We start from the raw sequence: 16,821 nt of genomic DNA on the forward strand, positions 1-16,821 counted from the left end.
GGTGATACTTTACTTTAACACCGAATTTTTTTTTAAATTTAATTTTCTTCACTTATTTTTGAAGCAAAGCGATTTGTTCACCCAATTTCCCTTCATATTTCAGCGAATACGTTTTTTTAAAAGTTTTATTAATACTTTATATTTTACTAGGTAAAATTAATATTAATTTAAAAACAATTCCTTATTACATAAAAGCTTTAGGTGACATTTTTATTTACAGGTACATTAGTTTCAAACTCTAGGATGAGTTTCTACGGCTTCCCATGGAGGAGCTGAAAAATAAGATATATAATCATTAAAAATAATTCATTCAAAAATTAATTTACGAAATTTAATCAGCAATTATAAATATATTATTGCATCAGAATGAAAATTTGACTGTTCGTTTGTCAAACCTTCAGTTCTTTACTGATTTGCGTCTAATAAGTTTCTAAGCATTGTGAAAAATATCACAAATAAATATAATTATAAATTATTTCAACAGAAAAAAATGACAAGAAAAAGATCGGAATTTTTACATTTCGAAAATTTTTTTATTTAATTTATTTTAATTATTTTGTTTAAACAACAAGTCAAAAGGTGTATAATATTTCACTAAGTGTTCACGGAATTAAAGAATAAAAGAGTGGTTAAAAGTTTATACCACTTTCACTCAAATAAAAGAAGAAGAAAATAAATTTGAGTATATGGGTAAATAGTTCTTTTAAAAAATCCTTAATTATTCAAATGCTTATCTTACAAGACATGTTAGTTTAACTACTATGATTAGTATATAAATATATCCACAATTTGTATTTATTAAATTTTCTATATTAAATCACTAACATTTTCAACAACTGAGATTTCGTTTTCTAGACGAATTCGGCGGAAATTACGTGATGTTGTGGTTCCGAGTAATTTACTTTTCATTTTTTAAAATCAATAATTACTATTGGTGAGTTTTATGGATTAAAACATAAGTAGGAACTGTTGTTAATTGATTTTTTTTGCTTATTTTAAAAATTTTTATAAGTTTTTAGGATAAAGATAAAAGTAATTTATAATTATAAATTATAAACTGCTGTTTGTAGAAAATGCAACACCATGAAAGAATCATCAGAATCAAATGAAATTTAATGCAGAAACGACTTGTACTGATACAAATAAATGATGAAATTTTCAAAACAAAAGAAACAAATTAAGCGTCCGAAATCAGTATTTGGTGCAGCCACCACGCACTGCAATAAGTGCTGCTATACGACGTGGCATGGAGTCAAACAGATGTTGAATATCTGCTTGAGGAAGAGAATTCCATATCGCTTGTATGCGCAACCAAAGTTCGTCTTTGGAAACTGCAGGACGCGGATCACGAGTGAGACGCCGACCAACCATATCCCACACGTGCTCAATAGGCGACATATCCGGCGAATAAGCAGGCCAAGGAAGAAGTTGCATGCGTTGTGCTGAACAGAAGTCTCTAACAGTCCGCGCAACATGTGGGCGTGCATTATCCTGCTGAAAGATAGCTCCAGGGATGCCTTGAAGGAAAGGAACGACTTCGGGCTGTAGCACTTCACGGACGTATCTGTTGCTATTGAGATTACCCTCAATTCGTATCAAATTGGATCGTCCATGATACGAAATCGCACCCCAGACCATAACTCCGGGTGTTCGACCACTATGTCGTTCAATAATACACTCAGGAAGGCAGCGTTGACCGGCATAACGTCTAACACGAACACGGCCATCATGGGTCCACAAATTGAAGCGTGATTCATCTGAAAAGACAACTTGGTGCCAATCAGCTCGCCAGTCTCTGTGCTCAAGAGCCCACTGCCGACGCAGCCGTCGATGATCCGCCGTGAGGGGAATCCTGTATAATGGCACCCTTGCACGCAATCCACGGCGCAGCAGACGACGACGAATTGACGAAGCCGACAATTGTACACCTGTAGCAGTAGACCAATGTGCTGCCAGCTGCCTGGAGGAAGCTGTGCGATCATTCACCGCCATGCGGAGCAGGTGTCGATCATCCCGCTCTGACGTCACCTTCTGTCGTCCAGTGCCTGTTTTTCGAGTTGTTCGGTGCTCGTCGGTCCACTGCTTCCAAACTCGCATCACTGTGGAACTGTTCCGCTGCATACGAGCTGCTATTGCGCGATAGGAAAATCCTCCTTCTCGAAGGCCGATTATCCTTCCCGTTCAAACTCCGTAAGTTGCTTGAATTTCTTATTCTTCCGTCGTGGAGGCATACTCAGGTCTCACTAAACGTTTGCCACTAACAAATAATCATAGACTATTTTCAACGTCCCGCTACAGCACTTTATTTATACGCTTTCAGCATCAATTCAGAGGGCGCTGCGCGCGCCACGCACGCGCGATGGCTCTGAAACTTTATTAATTTGCATAATATCCTATAATTGACATTTGCTGCGAATTTCATTTGATTCTGATGATTCCTTCATGGTGTTGCATTTTCTACAAACAGCAGTTTATTTAAATATCATGAGTGTTTAAATATATTTTTTCATTTGTCGAAAAGAAAAAAAGTTAAAAAATATAACGATCGTTTCCTTAAAAGTTTAAGGACATAATTTCTGTTCTGAAACAAAACAATTTGATGACGATGGTCTGCTTGTCGGTCCACATTAAGAGTTAAGACATAAAAATTTAAAAATCTTTTATATAGAAAGCAAAGCATATACAAATTGTAGGAAATTAACAGTAATTCATTATTTAATGGATTCCATGCTAAATTTCCGACAGTTTTCTAAGCATGAAAGAGTGAGTTAGAATAGAATTAGGACTATTTAGTCATATATAGTGTCATGTGATACTTATTACGACAAATTTAAAATTAGATGTTAAAATTATATGTTAATTATATGTTAGAATTAGGATGTTTTAGTCATATATAGTGTCATGTGATACTTATTGCGACAAATTTAAAATTAGATGTTAAAATTATATGTTAATTATATGTTAGAATTAGGACGTTTTAGTCATATATAGTGTCATGTGATACTTATTGCGACAAATTAGAAATTATATGTTAAAATTATATGTTAATTATATGTTAGAATTAGGAAGTTTTAGTCATATATAGTGTCATGTGATACTTATTGCGACAAATTTAAAATTAGATGTTAAAATTATATGTTAATTATATGTTAGAATTAGGAAGTTTTAGTCATATATAGTGTCATGTGATACTTATTGCGACAAATTTAAAATTATATGTTAAAATTATATGTTAATTATATGTTAGAATTAGGACGTTTTAGTCATATATAGTGTCATGTGATACTTATTGCGACAAATTAGAAATTATATGTTAATTATATGTTAGAATTAGGAAGTTTTAGTCATATATAGTGTCATGTGATACTTATTGCGACAAATTTAAAATTATATGTTAAAATTATATGTTAATTATATGTTAGAATTAGGACGTTTTAGTCATATATAGTGTCATGTGATACTTATTGCGACAAATTTAAAATTATATGTTAAGGGTTGTTATTAAGAAACATTTTTCTTTATTAAAAATATATAAAAAAAAGATACGTCAATAAATATTCTTTTTGCGAAGCTGCCAGTTAAACTCAGTGGTCGGAACTACCTTCCTACAAATAACGAAACTACTGTAGATGCTATTTCTTTTTGTTTTTTGTAGTGTAATACGCTACTTTTTTTCTGCAAAGAAGAAAGGTAGTAGGTTGTGTGATAAAAAAAATGTCTTTAGTTCGTAACAATTCGCTGGCAACTAAATGTAACTTTAGTGTAGTGTAGAAACAAGGTACTAAAGCAACTAATTTTTCAAATCTGATTAGTGAAAACTTTATGCAGCATTGTCAGCGAAACCTGTTTGGCTCTATAATTCTCAACGACTTCTTAGAGGAAATAAAAAAAGTTTCAGACACTTAAGAATCGCAAGCACTTGATAATTTTCTTGTATTTTTTTTAAAATTAAATATCCGCTAAAAAGAAAGGCAGAAAAAAGCATCAGAATTTGAATGTTGAGTGAAAAAACTTTCAAAACATGGTAGTATAGAACAACAAATTCGCTCATACAAACAAGAATTAGATATTCCCCTTGTTTAAATAAGCCAATTATTACTCCACACCATTTTTACGGATTTTTTTTTCAATTTTTAGTACTTTATATGCGTGTAATATGCACTTAATATGCGTGTAAATGGATTCTTTTGACAAAATCTGTCTCCGGAAACTATTTAAGAAGTTTGTAATTGCTGCATTTGTTTTTGACAAACAGTTGTAGTTAACTATATTAGAAACAAAGACAACAGCTACATTAGTAACTATAAAAATGTAATTTCTCTGACAGTTAGTATAAAACTGAAGTATGTTTTAAGTTAATGATCGAATTAAGTAAAGAAAAACGTATTGCTTACGTATGCAGAAGAGGCTTTTTTTATTCCATACACCATTACGCACGCATTCCAATCGAGTTGCCGGACTTTCTGTGTAACCTGGCTTACAACGCAGTGAAGCAGTTTTTCGGGTCAGCTGGATTAGACCATCGTCTATACGCAGGTGTGGGTCAACGCAAGTTGGGGCTGAAAAAAATAAAATTTTGTGAAATTTTGTAAGATAACGATGCTTTTATTAGAAGAAATAGTTAGAGTGCCAGAATGTGTGCTAGAATAAGAAATTACATAAAAAGTTAGATTGAAATGTGTGTTTGAAATAACTAGAATAAGAAAATTACATAAAAAGTTGGATTAAAATACGTGCCAGAAATAACTGACAAAAGGAAAAAAAAATTCTTTGATAAATTTACATTGATTTTGGGACAGTCAATATGTAAAAAAAAATTTTTTTTTAATTTAATTATTTCTATTTTATAACCGTCTTTGAACAGCCGACACCATTTTGAGTTTACGGCTACCAATGTTCAACTCCACAGCCTTGTAATTTTGAACGGAATCCGGAAGACAAGGGGACTCCCGGTTCAAGTATTGAGAGAAATTTGGATTTGTGGATGACTTTTTTATAGAATTAACATTCACGTTACATGGAAAGCATAACTTCACACGGCTATCATGACAACAAAGGAACTTTAACCCATGATCCGTCTACCACTAAGGATAATCTTAAAAATTTGCTGTTGTGAACACAGAGTATATAAAAAAAAATCTATATAAAAGTGTTGATTGTTTTTTTTTAATTTCACTTGATTCATACATAATTTTTCCTTAGCATTCATCCATGAGGATATGAAAAACTTTAATTCTCTCGATTTCTATTTTATTTGCTAACTTCATTTAGTTTACCTGTATTTTCTTTCTCACGTAGTTTATTTTATTTTATTTTGTTTTATTTTATTTTATTTTATTTTATTTTATTTTATTTTATTTTATTTTATTTTATTTTATTTTATTTTATTTTATTTTATTTTATTTTATTTTATTTTATTTTATAACCGGCTTTGAACAGTCGACCCAAATTTGGGCTTACGACTCCTAATGTTCAACTCCATAGCCTTGTAATTTTGAATCCAATGCAGAAGACAAGAGAACTCCTGGTTCAAATTTCGAGAGAAATGGAATGGAACTAACCCACCTTTGAGTTACATGGATAGGAACACATCGAAAACCTCCCCCTGTTAGCCTGATGGTAAGGGGACTCCAACCCAGGATCCGTCTACCACGGAGGATATTTTTCGTCAGCACTTTGTGCGAGCTTGTGGTGTGGAATTCATATCAACCAGTCATCGCTGGGATTCAAACCCGGGTTACCTCATTAAAAGGCCATTTCTCTATCCACTGAGCCACCCCAGCTCAATGTTAAAACGTAGAATGAAATAATAGTTCTGGGGTATCGATGGGACAAGGTATGAATTCTGAGATATAATGCTTGAAGTTTGAAGACTCACGTCTCTCAAAGGAGAGGTTTGAATCTTTTAGCTCGTTAATATTTCGTTTTACGCAATCTAAAAGTCTAGAAAAAAGTGAGCATGCAAAATGCGTTTTTTGGCTGATATCTTGGAAAATTATTAAAATTTGAAAAATGCATGCGTAATAACAAAAAAAAAACGGTGTCTTAAGCTGGAAAATATATATATAATAATTTTCTGAAATAAAATGTCTAATAAGATAAATATGTTTTAACTTTTTGACACACTGGAAAAAGAGACGTTATTTAGCTTGCCTATATTTTGCTAGTCCTCTAGTACGAGATGCATCTAGAAAGTAAGTTTCCCGAATTTTTTTGAAAAAAGAACTCTTACTTTCAGGAACATATTTATTGGCAACAAGTACAGCAATGCTTCAGCTATTTTTTGACATAGCCACCACCAGAATTGAGACACTTGTAGTATCGTGGCATCAACTTTTGTATCCCTCTGTCGTAGAACTCTGCCGCCTATGAATGGAACCAGCGTGTGACAGACGTCTACTGTTACTATAAAACACTGCGAGAATTGAGACTTGCCGTTCTGAACAAGAGCCGTGGAATGCTTACTGCAGCTGTTGCGCTCCTCCATGACAATGGTTGTCCACATACGGTACGGCGCACAGCAGCTGTTATTGACAGAATTTGGATGGGAGTTGTTTGATCATAAATCCTACAGCCCTGATATTGCTCCTATCGATTTTCACGTTTTATTGCACCTCAAGAAATTCCTGTCCTCCGGTGAGCGTTTTGGCAACGACGAAAAGCTGAGGACGTCTGTCACTCGCTGGTTTCATTCACAGGCGGCAGAGTTCTATGACAGAGGGATACGAAAGTTGATCCCGCGATACGACAAGTGTCTCAATTCTGGTGGTGGCTATGTTGAAAAAGAGCTGAAACATTGCTGTACTTGTTACCAATAAATATGTTCCTGAAAGTGTGAGTTCGTTTTTTTTCGTTGATAAATTAGGGAAATTTACTTTTTAGATGCGCCTCGTATGTTAGAAAGATATTAAAAACGCATTAAATAATTCCATCCCCCCCATCGGGGAATATTAGTTCCACCCAACGCTATTTCTCCAAAACGTTATTTCTTCGCTACCTCCGAAAAAAATTTTCACAAATTATTTTAACTAAATGTTTTACAAAGTATCTTCTAGAAAATGCAAAGTAAAAAAAGTCATTTTTTTAAAAGTTCAAGTTTGTGTTTTAATTTAAATTATTGAATAATGCTTTAATTATTTAAATAATGTTTTAATTATTTAAATTAGAAAAAGTTTGAGGAGATTTAGACAAATCTTGGTTGATTCTATAACATTTGAGTCACCGATTTGAAAACAAGGAAAACGTGTTTAAAAGTTAAGAGAAAAAAAATTAAAGCATGGCAAACAAATATTTATTTTATAATTAAAAGTTAAAAAAATTAAAAACGAACAATTGTGTTGCTTCGTACCCCTTAGAAAGTTAGAAGCTTATCTTTTTATAAGATAAATGTCTTTTGAAATCGAAAGGTATGTGAAGAGCCCTGTCTGACAATCTTTAAAAAAAATTAAAGCGGGAAAACGGATTAGATTAAAAATTTAAATTTTGAAATATATTTATGTAACAAGGCATAAGTTTTCTTGCAGAGTTTCTGTATGTCATTCAAAAAAGGTTTTGAAGATGGCTCTGCAAGTAACAAGACTCTAAATCAGGGGAAAAAAACAAAAAATTGCATAAAATTTATCGGAATCTTCCAAGGAATGAAATTCGCTTTACAACACTTTACTCATGTCCATCATCAGACAGAACCCAAGGAACAAAATTTTCATGAACCAGAGCGTAACAGGTAAAATGTTTCACAGCGCCATCTGCTGTTACATATTTTACTAAATTTCGGAACTTTTTTACACTCGATTAAGAAATTAAAATTCCAATAAATAAAGTAAATAAAGTTCATAAAAATAAGGGATGTAGACATTATACTTACATGTCATAACGTGGGCTGCAATTTCACAAATTTGAAGTGGTTTGGGAGAGAGTGATATTATTTTTATTCCCATCGCATCTTTGTTGTGGGGTCCAGGGCAGTTATGAAATTCCCATCCTAAATGACCTGGAATTATATTTTAAAAAAACTTAATATTGAGTTGATAAAAATCTTTATGACTTCAAAGAAATACTCACACAAAGTTAGGAAACGATAGGTCCCGAAAGTTAGGAAACGGTCAGATATTTCGAAAAAAATAAGCATAGGATTAAAAATTTATAACTACTTAGGCAAAATATTTTTTTAAAAAATTGCCTTAAATGGTATCAAACGTGATCTTTCATTCTCCCTGTAAATAAGTGGGATGGGAGGTAACATAAAAATATTAAAGATGGACACTAATTTTCTATTGCAAAGTTCACAAGAATTTTAGGTTTTCCAGATTCTAGAACCCATTTTGACTTATAAATTTTACTGTTTTCTTTCGCAATTGCAGAAGTAATCATAAAATAAAAATGAGTTAGAAATTGTTTAATATGGAAGTATTTCTATGAATACATAACAGATCAAGAAAACAAAATAATACGCACTTGATGTTACGAAAATACATCTTGTCTTATGTCACCACACTTGACCCTTAGGTTGTGGCGGAGCTTAGTTTTGTACCATTAGATAGGATTTTTGAAATATCAAACAAGTGTATTTTTGTTCTTTTTTTCATAACTGAGATGTGCTTATTAAAACCCCTCCATTTTAAGCAATTTTGCAACCCCATTTTCATTTTGTGATTACAGCTCCATCTGTGAACTAAAGTGCAAACAACAGCAGGTCGAACTGGGATACTTTTTTTTCCCCAGAGAATCCAAGTCTGCAGTTAAATCCAGTTCAAAATTTCGAATTTGACCCGCACATTACCACTTGGGTAACGGTTTATTAGATTTTTCATTCAATATGTATTAATCGCGATCTTTTACCGTTTCTACACTTTTTGGACTTATTGTATTTGTGCTATTACCATTTCTGCCTCTTTTTTCTCCACAGCTTAAAACTGATCCATTACGCTTCAAAAGAAGAACCTCATAGGAAACATCTCCTGAAATAAGATAAAATCATGAACGTCCGACATGAAATTAAATATATAAATATTTAAAAAATAATACAAGTCATAAAAACATTATTTTAAAAAAAAATTGTTATGATACTTCTCAAATTATTATGTTACTTCTTCTAATTAATTTTAGTTTTGACAACTTTTGAACAACTTTAGTTGAACAACTTTTTATTTAATTTTTATTTGCAAAACTAAGAAATATAATATTTTACATTAAAAATAAAAAATAAAAAAACAGTGGGAAATTAAGTTTGAGAATCATAAAAGAAGAACGTTCTCACCTTTAGGCATGAAAACCATGACTCGAATTAATTCTCCAGGATCCTTAAATATTCCCATCCAATATTGGCGCTGACCAGCAGCTGTGGATGTACACGTAGTTCGATCTTCATCTGTTGCAAGATCAGCATCATTCTCTTCTTCTGGTTCTGCAGTGCTCGTTTGGTTTACAAAGGTTATACTCGCTACTTCATCTAAATTTAAAATCATTGCTTCAATCAATATGTTATACCTTCATCAAATCATATATGTTTAAGCGCATTCAGCACAAAATTAAGTGACTTTTATGAACTTATATTGGCTCAAAATTTTATTTTATTTTTTTTTAATCACTAATTTTTATTATTTTTATTTTTTGTTAGATCCTTTGAAATATATGACAAAATGATAAAAAAATGACTGCTTATCCACTGAAAAAGCAAAAAAAAAAAAAAAAAAATAATAATAATAATAACCAGCATTTAATGTATTATAAAACTAATAAGTAGCCCCCCTATAGCTACGTTTCAAATTGCCATGATATCTTTTGTTGTATCAACTATCGTGACAAAAACTATTACACTTAATCAACTATACGACATTTTTGATCATTGCCGCTCTGAAAAACAATATACAGTCAAGAAAAAGGTTTATCCATGTTGTTTGGTTCATTGTATGGTTGTTTGGTTCATATTTTAAGATCATAGTTTTCGAAAGCAAGAATTTACCTCCTACAGTTATTACTACCAGCATGCATCTTTAGTAAAATGAAGATTTTGTAATAAATATCTTAGAAACGTTTCATAAAGTAATTCATATTAATCCACCTTGGACAAAAAGTGAGAAATCATACTAACTTACATAGCTTACTCATTTAAAGAGGAGTATACACCATAAAGAGATTATTTATATTTATGAAAAGCAAAATTAGTTATTTTATTATTACCAAAACAATGAAGTATTTTGCTTGTTTCGCTTTCGTTTCTTTGTTTCATATGTCCATAGTGTCCCTCAAGCCATTCATTTTCCAAAATAATAGCAGAAATATGATTTTCCAAGTCTACAGCAGTCGATATGATCGGTGATTTCTTTTTCAGTGGACAATTTTTCCTTTTTTATTCACAAAAATATTTGATACATCACTTCCATTTTAGATAGCACAAATACACTTGAACAGGGAAAATAAAAATATTAAATTGATGAGACAATCTAATATGCCTTAAATGAACTCACTGGATGAACCGATAGTTATGCGTTGCCAACATATTTGGTATATATTCTCATTACATTCCGGGAATTCACGAATACTTGAGAGAAAAGCAAGCGATCGGACAAAAGGATTAAATAGCGCTAATCGTGTGTGGGGCACGTACGGTAATACGCAGGGTGCCATGTTTTACTTAGTCAGTGAAGCCAAACATTAGGTCAAATCGGTATGAAGACAAATCAGGGTGGCAGACGTCGAATAAGTTTACGGACCGTGCAATACTGATTTTGTCGATTGGGCTTCGAGAGTCGTGGTCCAAATCGTTGTTAAATTATTGTGCCCAGTTCACAAGCACTTTTGTGAAACCACTTGTCATAAATATCTGATTTTCCATCTGAATATACGCAAATAAATGAAATTGCTTCTTTTGGAAAGAAAAAAAAATTCAAATATTGACGGAGAGATGTCGCTATAATCATTATAAGATGCTTAAAAAAAACGATATCTGTAAAAGATATCTTCCCAAGGTGAACCCGATTCTTCTATGGTAGAGTCATAACCACATCCTCATGCGCAGAATAACAGAAACTGCATGTTTCCCGCCCTTTTTAGCCCAAGTGTAGTATGCGGTGTGCTGCTACGTTTTTTAATTAACATCTTAAAAAATTAGAATTTATTTAGAAGTTCGTCTGCCATTATCAGTGCTCTCTATTGGCTGAACAATCTTTCCGCAAAACAATCCTTTAGAAAAGACAATTTTAATCATTATTACCCTGTATATGTGGATCTCTAAAAACATGCGTTTCTGTGGATGTCTGGTTACTCCTGAAATCTGAAAAATATTGCAACACAGATTGATAAATATTGATTGAAATGAAATAGTTACCGCACACTGGCGTGTCCCCAAACCACTCTCCGCTGTCTTCGCATCTTCGATAATAGTTACCACCTATGTAGGTGTCAGTATTGCAAAAGTAATGGATGCTGTCTCCCACATCATAGTCACTTTGTATGGGTCCATAACCTCCCCACATCGGGAAGTCTGGAGGACTACATTTTGGTACTGAAATATATATTAACAACGTTACAGGGAAACTATACAATAAAAATTGAACTATAATAATCAAAATAAGTTATATTTATCGTTTGAAATAAAAGCAACGCAGAATTAAAAGTTGAGTTTGTTAAGCGTTCTGAAAATGCATATTCCTCCGATGATTTGTAAATTGTTTTTTATTTTATTTTTAAATCTAGTCTTTCTTGACTTTTAAATCTTAGTTTCATTACAATAAAAGAAAATTTCACTTTTTGTTAGTATAGTTCAGCATCAATAGTTGGTTGTTTAAAAATCATTTTGTGTACAGAAAATGACATCAAATGTAATTGTACTCAGGATTTAACTTTAGAATGCCTTACATTGTGGGATATAGTAGGTATAAATAAGTAGAAATAATAAATGTATTAAAATAAAAAATAAATAGACCTTTTGACTTTCAAATTTGGAAATGAGAATATATAGATTAAATACTTCCACTAAAATAAGTCTAATAAAATTAAACTTTAGAAAGCCAATAAATGGTTATACAAAGAAATGCAAAAAACAAACTTTAATTATTTAAAATAAACTTTTTGGAATAAACTTTTAAAAAGGAAAAAAAAAGGAAGAAATGATGTGAAAATGTAGTTTGGTTATTAAAGTGGAAGGGTCGATTAGTAGTGGGTCGAAAGTGGATGGGTCGAAAGTGGTCCAAAAAATAATATAGTATGTCCAAGAATATTTCGATTCTTGGACACATTATTTATTATTATTATTATTATTTGTACTTTTTTTCGCAAAACTAATGCTGTTTTAGTAGAAATGAACAGTTTGGTTCTCAATTTTTATAAGACATAAGTACTAAATGCAAAAATATTTAATAAATATATGATGTATCCAATATAGTTTCATTCAATTTCAAAGCCTTTGTTTCGCAATCACGAGAAATATCGCTTTTTTAAACTCAATGGTTGTAGATTCTAAGGCTACATAGATTTATTAAAAGTTATTTCGAGAATTCTTTAATTCCCAAAATGAATATTTTTATACAAAATCATCCAAATGTATGATATATTAATAAACAGTTGAGAACAAATTCATAAAATATGATGACTAAATTTAGCCTTTATTCCAATTGCTTAGTTTTTACAAACGGATTGTTTTTAAGATAATTTTTATGATTCACCAAAGCTTAAAACACTGAAGAAAAAAGTATAGTCAAAATTGCCAGATATGGTAATTAGCTTGTTTTCTGGCTCTTTGATAACAACAAAAAGCAAGGTACCGTAAGAGCTTTGGTAGAGACTTTTTCTAAATTACAAATAAAATATGATTTTACAACAATGCTGTTAGGTAGAAAATTTATTAAAGTCATGCATTTTTATTTAAAGTTGCATAAAAATTAAATAAAAGTGTTCAGTTTGATAACCTCTGCTTTAATTAATGAATACTTAACATTTTTGGCTGGTTTTTTTTCATTTGTATAAGCTATAGACCAACCAACCTTTAAAACCATAAGATATGCGCATTTGAAAATTTACTAATACCTAAACAAGGCTGAACTAAATCAATATCAGGCCGTAGCAAAATCCTTAAGAGCAAGAGTTGGACAGCGAGCTATAAACAAGCCACAACACTGGATGTATCTTCATATTGTCATTTTGAACATAATGCAATAGATTCTTAAGCAAATATATATAACAGATTTTTAAGCCACTCTTTGTATTTACAAACAAAACCGTATGTGTAGGTGAAAAATAAATCATTAATATCTCTATACCCACAAAATATGCATAAAACAATTACCATAATTTAATCTATTTCTGTTTAGTATCTTTACTTCAATTAAACACTTAAAAGTATCACATAAGCATCTTTTATAATTTCGTTTTTTAAAATACATAGGAAAATAAAAATAACTGTGCAATCATAGCGAAAAAAAATTATTGTAAAATTACCGTACTTGCATGATAATGAAATTTCTGGTTAGAAAAATCATAATTCTAGTAATAAAAACCAAAACATACAGTACTTAAACCATTCATTCGGTGATTTTCCGTTTGTATGGTAACAGCTTTTCGGTGATCTTAGTTTTCAAAATTATAGTTCTTATAATATCACACATTCAGTAAAAATACAAAACTGAAAAGTAAATTTTACCGAATAAGTAGCTTCTCGCCCTGTTTAAAAGTATCATTATAAAATTTCGAAATTTCACCAGCATAGTAATAAAACCATATATTAATAGTGATTTTTAAAAAAAGTCAGTACAAACGCGACTTGGTAAAAATTGCCATGCTTTTGGGAGTTTCGATAGAGCTAGGAACACGCTAAATTTTACTATATTTTGGTAGTTTTAATCATGCTATTTTTCTCAGTGATTTCATATAATTGATATATTAATTTAATGTATTTGTAATAATTCAACCTTCTGTGTTATAGTTGAGAAATATATTAGAAAAGTAAATAATTAACCGTCATCTAACTCTTAGGAACCATTATAACAAGCTGCTATTTCAAATAAACCGTAGCAGGATAAACAAATTATTACCATTACTATTACATACAAACTATTACCATTCTTTTTGGTAAGAGGCAAAGACATCAAAATATTAAAATTATCAAATGTATGGTATTAAATATAGGACGTTGTGAAGGCAATCTGCTAATTTTATAGTGCTTCTAAAACCTTCAAATTTATTTTTCATTGATGCATTTTTGCTAAATAAGTGATATTAGGTATTATAATTTTTAAAGCCAGATCTTCATGTAAACTATTACTATAAAGAAGGAAAAAATTGACAAATAAATGAGTTAAATGCAATAAAATTTTGGTATAATGACCAGAATTCTTTTTTTTTTGTTCTTTTTACTTTTATTTTATTTTTAGTTCTTTTTTAATCAGAAATTTCCTTACAAATGTAATTTTCTTCTGTTAGAATTACTTGTAAATTTTCATTGGATGAGTATATTTAAAAAAAATACATAAGAAAAAAATAAAGTTTATTCCGTAAAACACATCATGATAGTAAGCTGACCAACGTTTTCCAGAAACTACAAAACTGGTGACGAAACTTCTAAACAAACAATCGATAACTCACCTTTTCATATCTTCAACTATTTGAAAAAAATGAAAATCAATCAAGATCTTAATTTTTCTGAAATTTTTGAAATTATTATTGCGTAATTAAAATGGTAAGAATTAACGTATCATTCAGCAAATTGTTTAAAAAAATCATTAACCAAAATATTAAATGTAAACTTTTAAATTTTGCTGAAATTATTTTTTAGGACTATTCATGATTATTAAACACTTAAAATTTTTGATCTCTAAACTAATAATGAATAAAAGCGCTATTTATGAAAAAAATTCTATCTTAACATGAAATGGATAAAATAATCTCTTACTGCATACAATTCAAATAATTTACAAAAATATACTAACCTTCTATAGTAAAAGACGCAGTCAATCCTGCGAAACAAATAATTGTGCAATGCCACAAAAATGATATTTTCACTATTTTTGTCATACTTATACCTCTGATGTAAAAATAGATGAAACTAAGCTTGTTATTTCCCCTGAAAAACACAAAACGAGTTTATACAAACATCGCCACCATAATTTAATATAAGTGGGCGTATTTTTTTCTACACATACACCATATTAGTATAACTTACCTATTATAGAGAAAGCTGTTTTTCCTGTTTCCCCTCTAGCATCCATCAATCTATTTACAAATATATATCTATACGATACGTTTTGTTGATAATGACAATGACATTAATAGAGCAATTAGTTATTTGCTTTTTTTTTTGTCTGGCAATAGAGACATGAAATTGCTAAAAGTATTTTAGATACTTATCAACTCTTCTTTCATAAGTAATAATCAAAAGAAATAATGAAGTTCATTGTATTATGAAATGTTCCAACGATAGATTTCCGCCCCCGTGAGGCAGGCCTCAGCGACAAGTGGTGTCGTTAAAAAAATAAAAATTCGCGACACTGCCTATTTTGATTTTTTACAGTCAATTTTGTAAACGTAAAGATTTCTTTGATACAGTTTTTTGAAAACGTTAAAAGTGTTAAGGTTTCTTATGGTAAAATATGTTTGTCAAAAATCCGAGGAAAATTCCACTGAATTTTAAAGCTAAGGGCTCGATTTAAAATTCAATTTTGCAGCTTTGCGTGAAGAAACTTGATGTAAACAAGTATCAATGATTTCTGCAAAAGCCATTTTTCTTTTTGAAAATTGCTATCCCAGTTTTTTGAAAGCAGTAAAAGAGTTATGAATACCTATAGTAAAATATGTTTGTCAAAAATCCGAGTTTTAAAGTAAAATTTGACTGAATTTTAAAGTTAAAGGCTCGATTTCGAATTCAATTTCACAAATTTGTATCAGGAAACTTGTTATTTTTGGGCATTAGTGATTTCTACAAAAGCCATTTTAAAGGGTTTTTAAATTTTCGTAGTATAAATATTTTTTTTAAAATTTCGATTACATAGTGCAACAATCCAATTATTAAAAAAATTATTCTATTTATTTAAAAATAATTCTGACGATGAAAAGTTTGTCCCAATTAATAAAAAATTGATTTAATTATTAAAAGATTTTTCTAACTCATAAAAGATTGTTCCTATTATTAAAAATATGGAATATCCCTTTCTAAAATAAGGGAAGAAATTGATGTTTTGGCATATGCTCCGCTGGCCCCATCCTTACAAAGGCTCTGTATTTAACTTAGTCTGAAAATCATCGGGGAAACTTCAAATTTTAGGTTAAAATACGAATAAGTTTTTACAATACAATAAGGATTTTAAAGGTTAATTTCTCCCATTTCCTTATCGATATATAAATTTTCAATATATGCTTTTTACGAGGATAACTTTTAATCGATAACATCTCAAATTTCCTTCTCGAACATTTAATTTTTATTCAATTTTTTTTCATAAATCATTTGTTAAAATATTCCATTACCTTTTGAGCTTACTAAAAACTTACATTAAAGTTCTGTTTTAACTAAAACATTGTATTGAACTTTATTTTAGGGATAGCATTAAAAAAAATTTAAATAATAATTGAAAAATAAGTACTCACTTTTTTTTAGGTCTTAAATATATTCTATTCATATGGGGTAAAACGTTCACCTTCTAATTAAGTAACTCAAGTTCGATTTCCAGCGGTGACTAGCTGATTAGACACCGGTGACTCCCGGCTTGTGCCGACCACAGTTCTGACGTAAAGTATGGTCAGTGGAAGTTTTATCATGGTTTAGAAACCCCTTGGCCCCAGATTAACCACGGGAGATTTTCGTGGTTTTCGTCTCTATGTAACTCAAATGCGGGT

The 16,821-nt window shown here is 30.7% G+C and overlaps 1 protein-coding gene across 2 annotated transcripts; it reads right to left on the minus strand.

Moving 5' to 3' along the window:
- Positions 1-109: 109 nt before the first annotated feature.
- On the minus strand, positions 110-15,426 carry LOC107451671 (uncharacterized). Of its 2 annotated transcripts, XM_087167886.1 has the most exons (8): positions 15,155-15,426; positions 14,922-15,055; positions 11,327-11,503; positions 9,257-9,448; positions 8,880-8,957; positions 7,865-7,990; positions 4,395-4,559; positions 110-272 (listed from the first exon to the last, which is right to left on the minus strand). In XM_087167886.1, exons 2-8 carry the CDS (start codon positions 15,004-15,006, stop codon positions 232-234), a joined length of 864 nt encoding a protein of 287 aa, XP_087024012.1. In that variant the 5' UTR covers positions 15,007-15,055; positions 15,155-15,426; the 3' UTR covers positions 110-231. The 2 variants fall into 2 exon arrangements, with proteins under 2 accessions (XP_087024012.1, XP_042896799.3); XM_043040865.3 differs by lacking the exon at positions 15,155-15,426 and having other exon boundaries at positions 14,922-15,107.
- Positions 15,427-16,821: the final 1,395 nt, after the last annotated feature.

This window comes from Parasteatoda tepidariorum, chromosome 1, assembly GCF_982258835.1.
Source record: "Parasteatoda tepidariorum strain Cologne lab strain chromosome 1, Ptep-v5.0, whole genome shotgun sequence".
Classification (NCBI taxonomy): domain Eukaryota; kingdom Metazoa; phylum Arthropoda; class Arachnida; order Araneae; family Theridiidae; genus Parasteatoda; species Parasteatoda tepidariorum.

Excerpts from the sequence above, each read along its gene's own strand:
- LOC107451671 (XM_087167886.1), bottom strand. The coding sequence starts at position 15,006 with ATGACAAAAATAGTGAAAATATCATTTTTGTGGCATTGCACAATTATT. Across the intron at positions 7,991-8,879 it reads AGAAAAAAGAGGCAGAAATG|GTCATTTAGGATGGGAATTT; the intron begins GTAATAGCACAA and ends ATATAATTCCAG. Across the intron at positions 273-4,394 it reads AAAAAGCCTCTTCTGCATAC|CTCCTCCATGGGAAGCCGTA; the intron begins GTAAGCAATACG and ends CTTATTTTTCAG.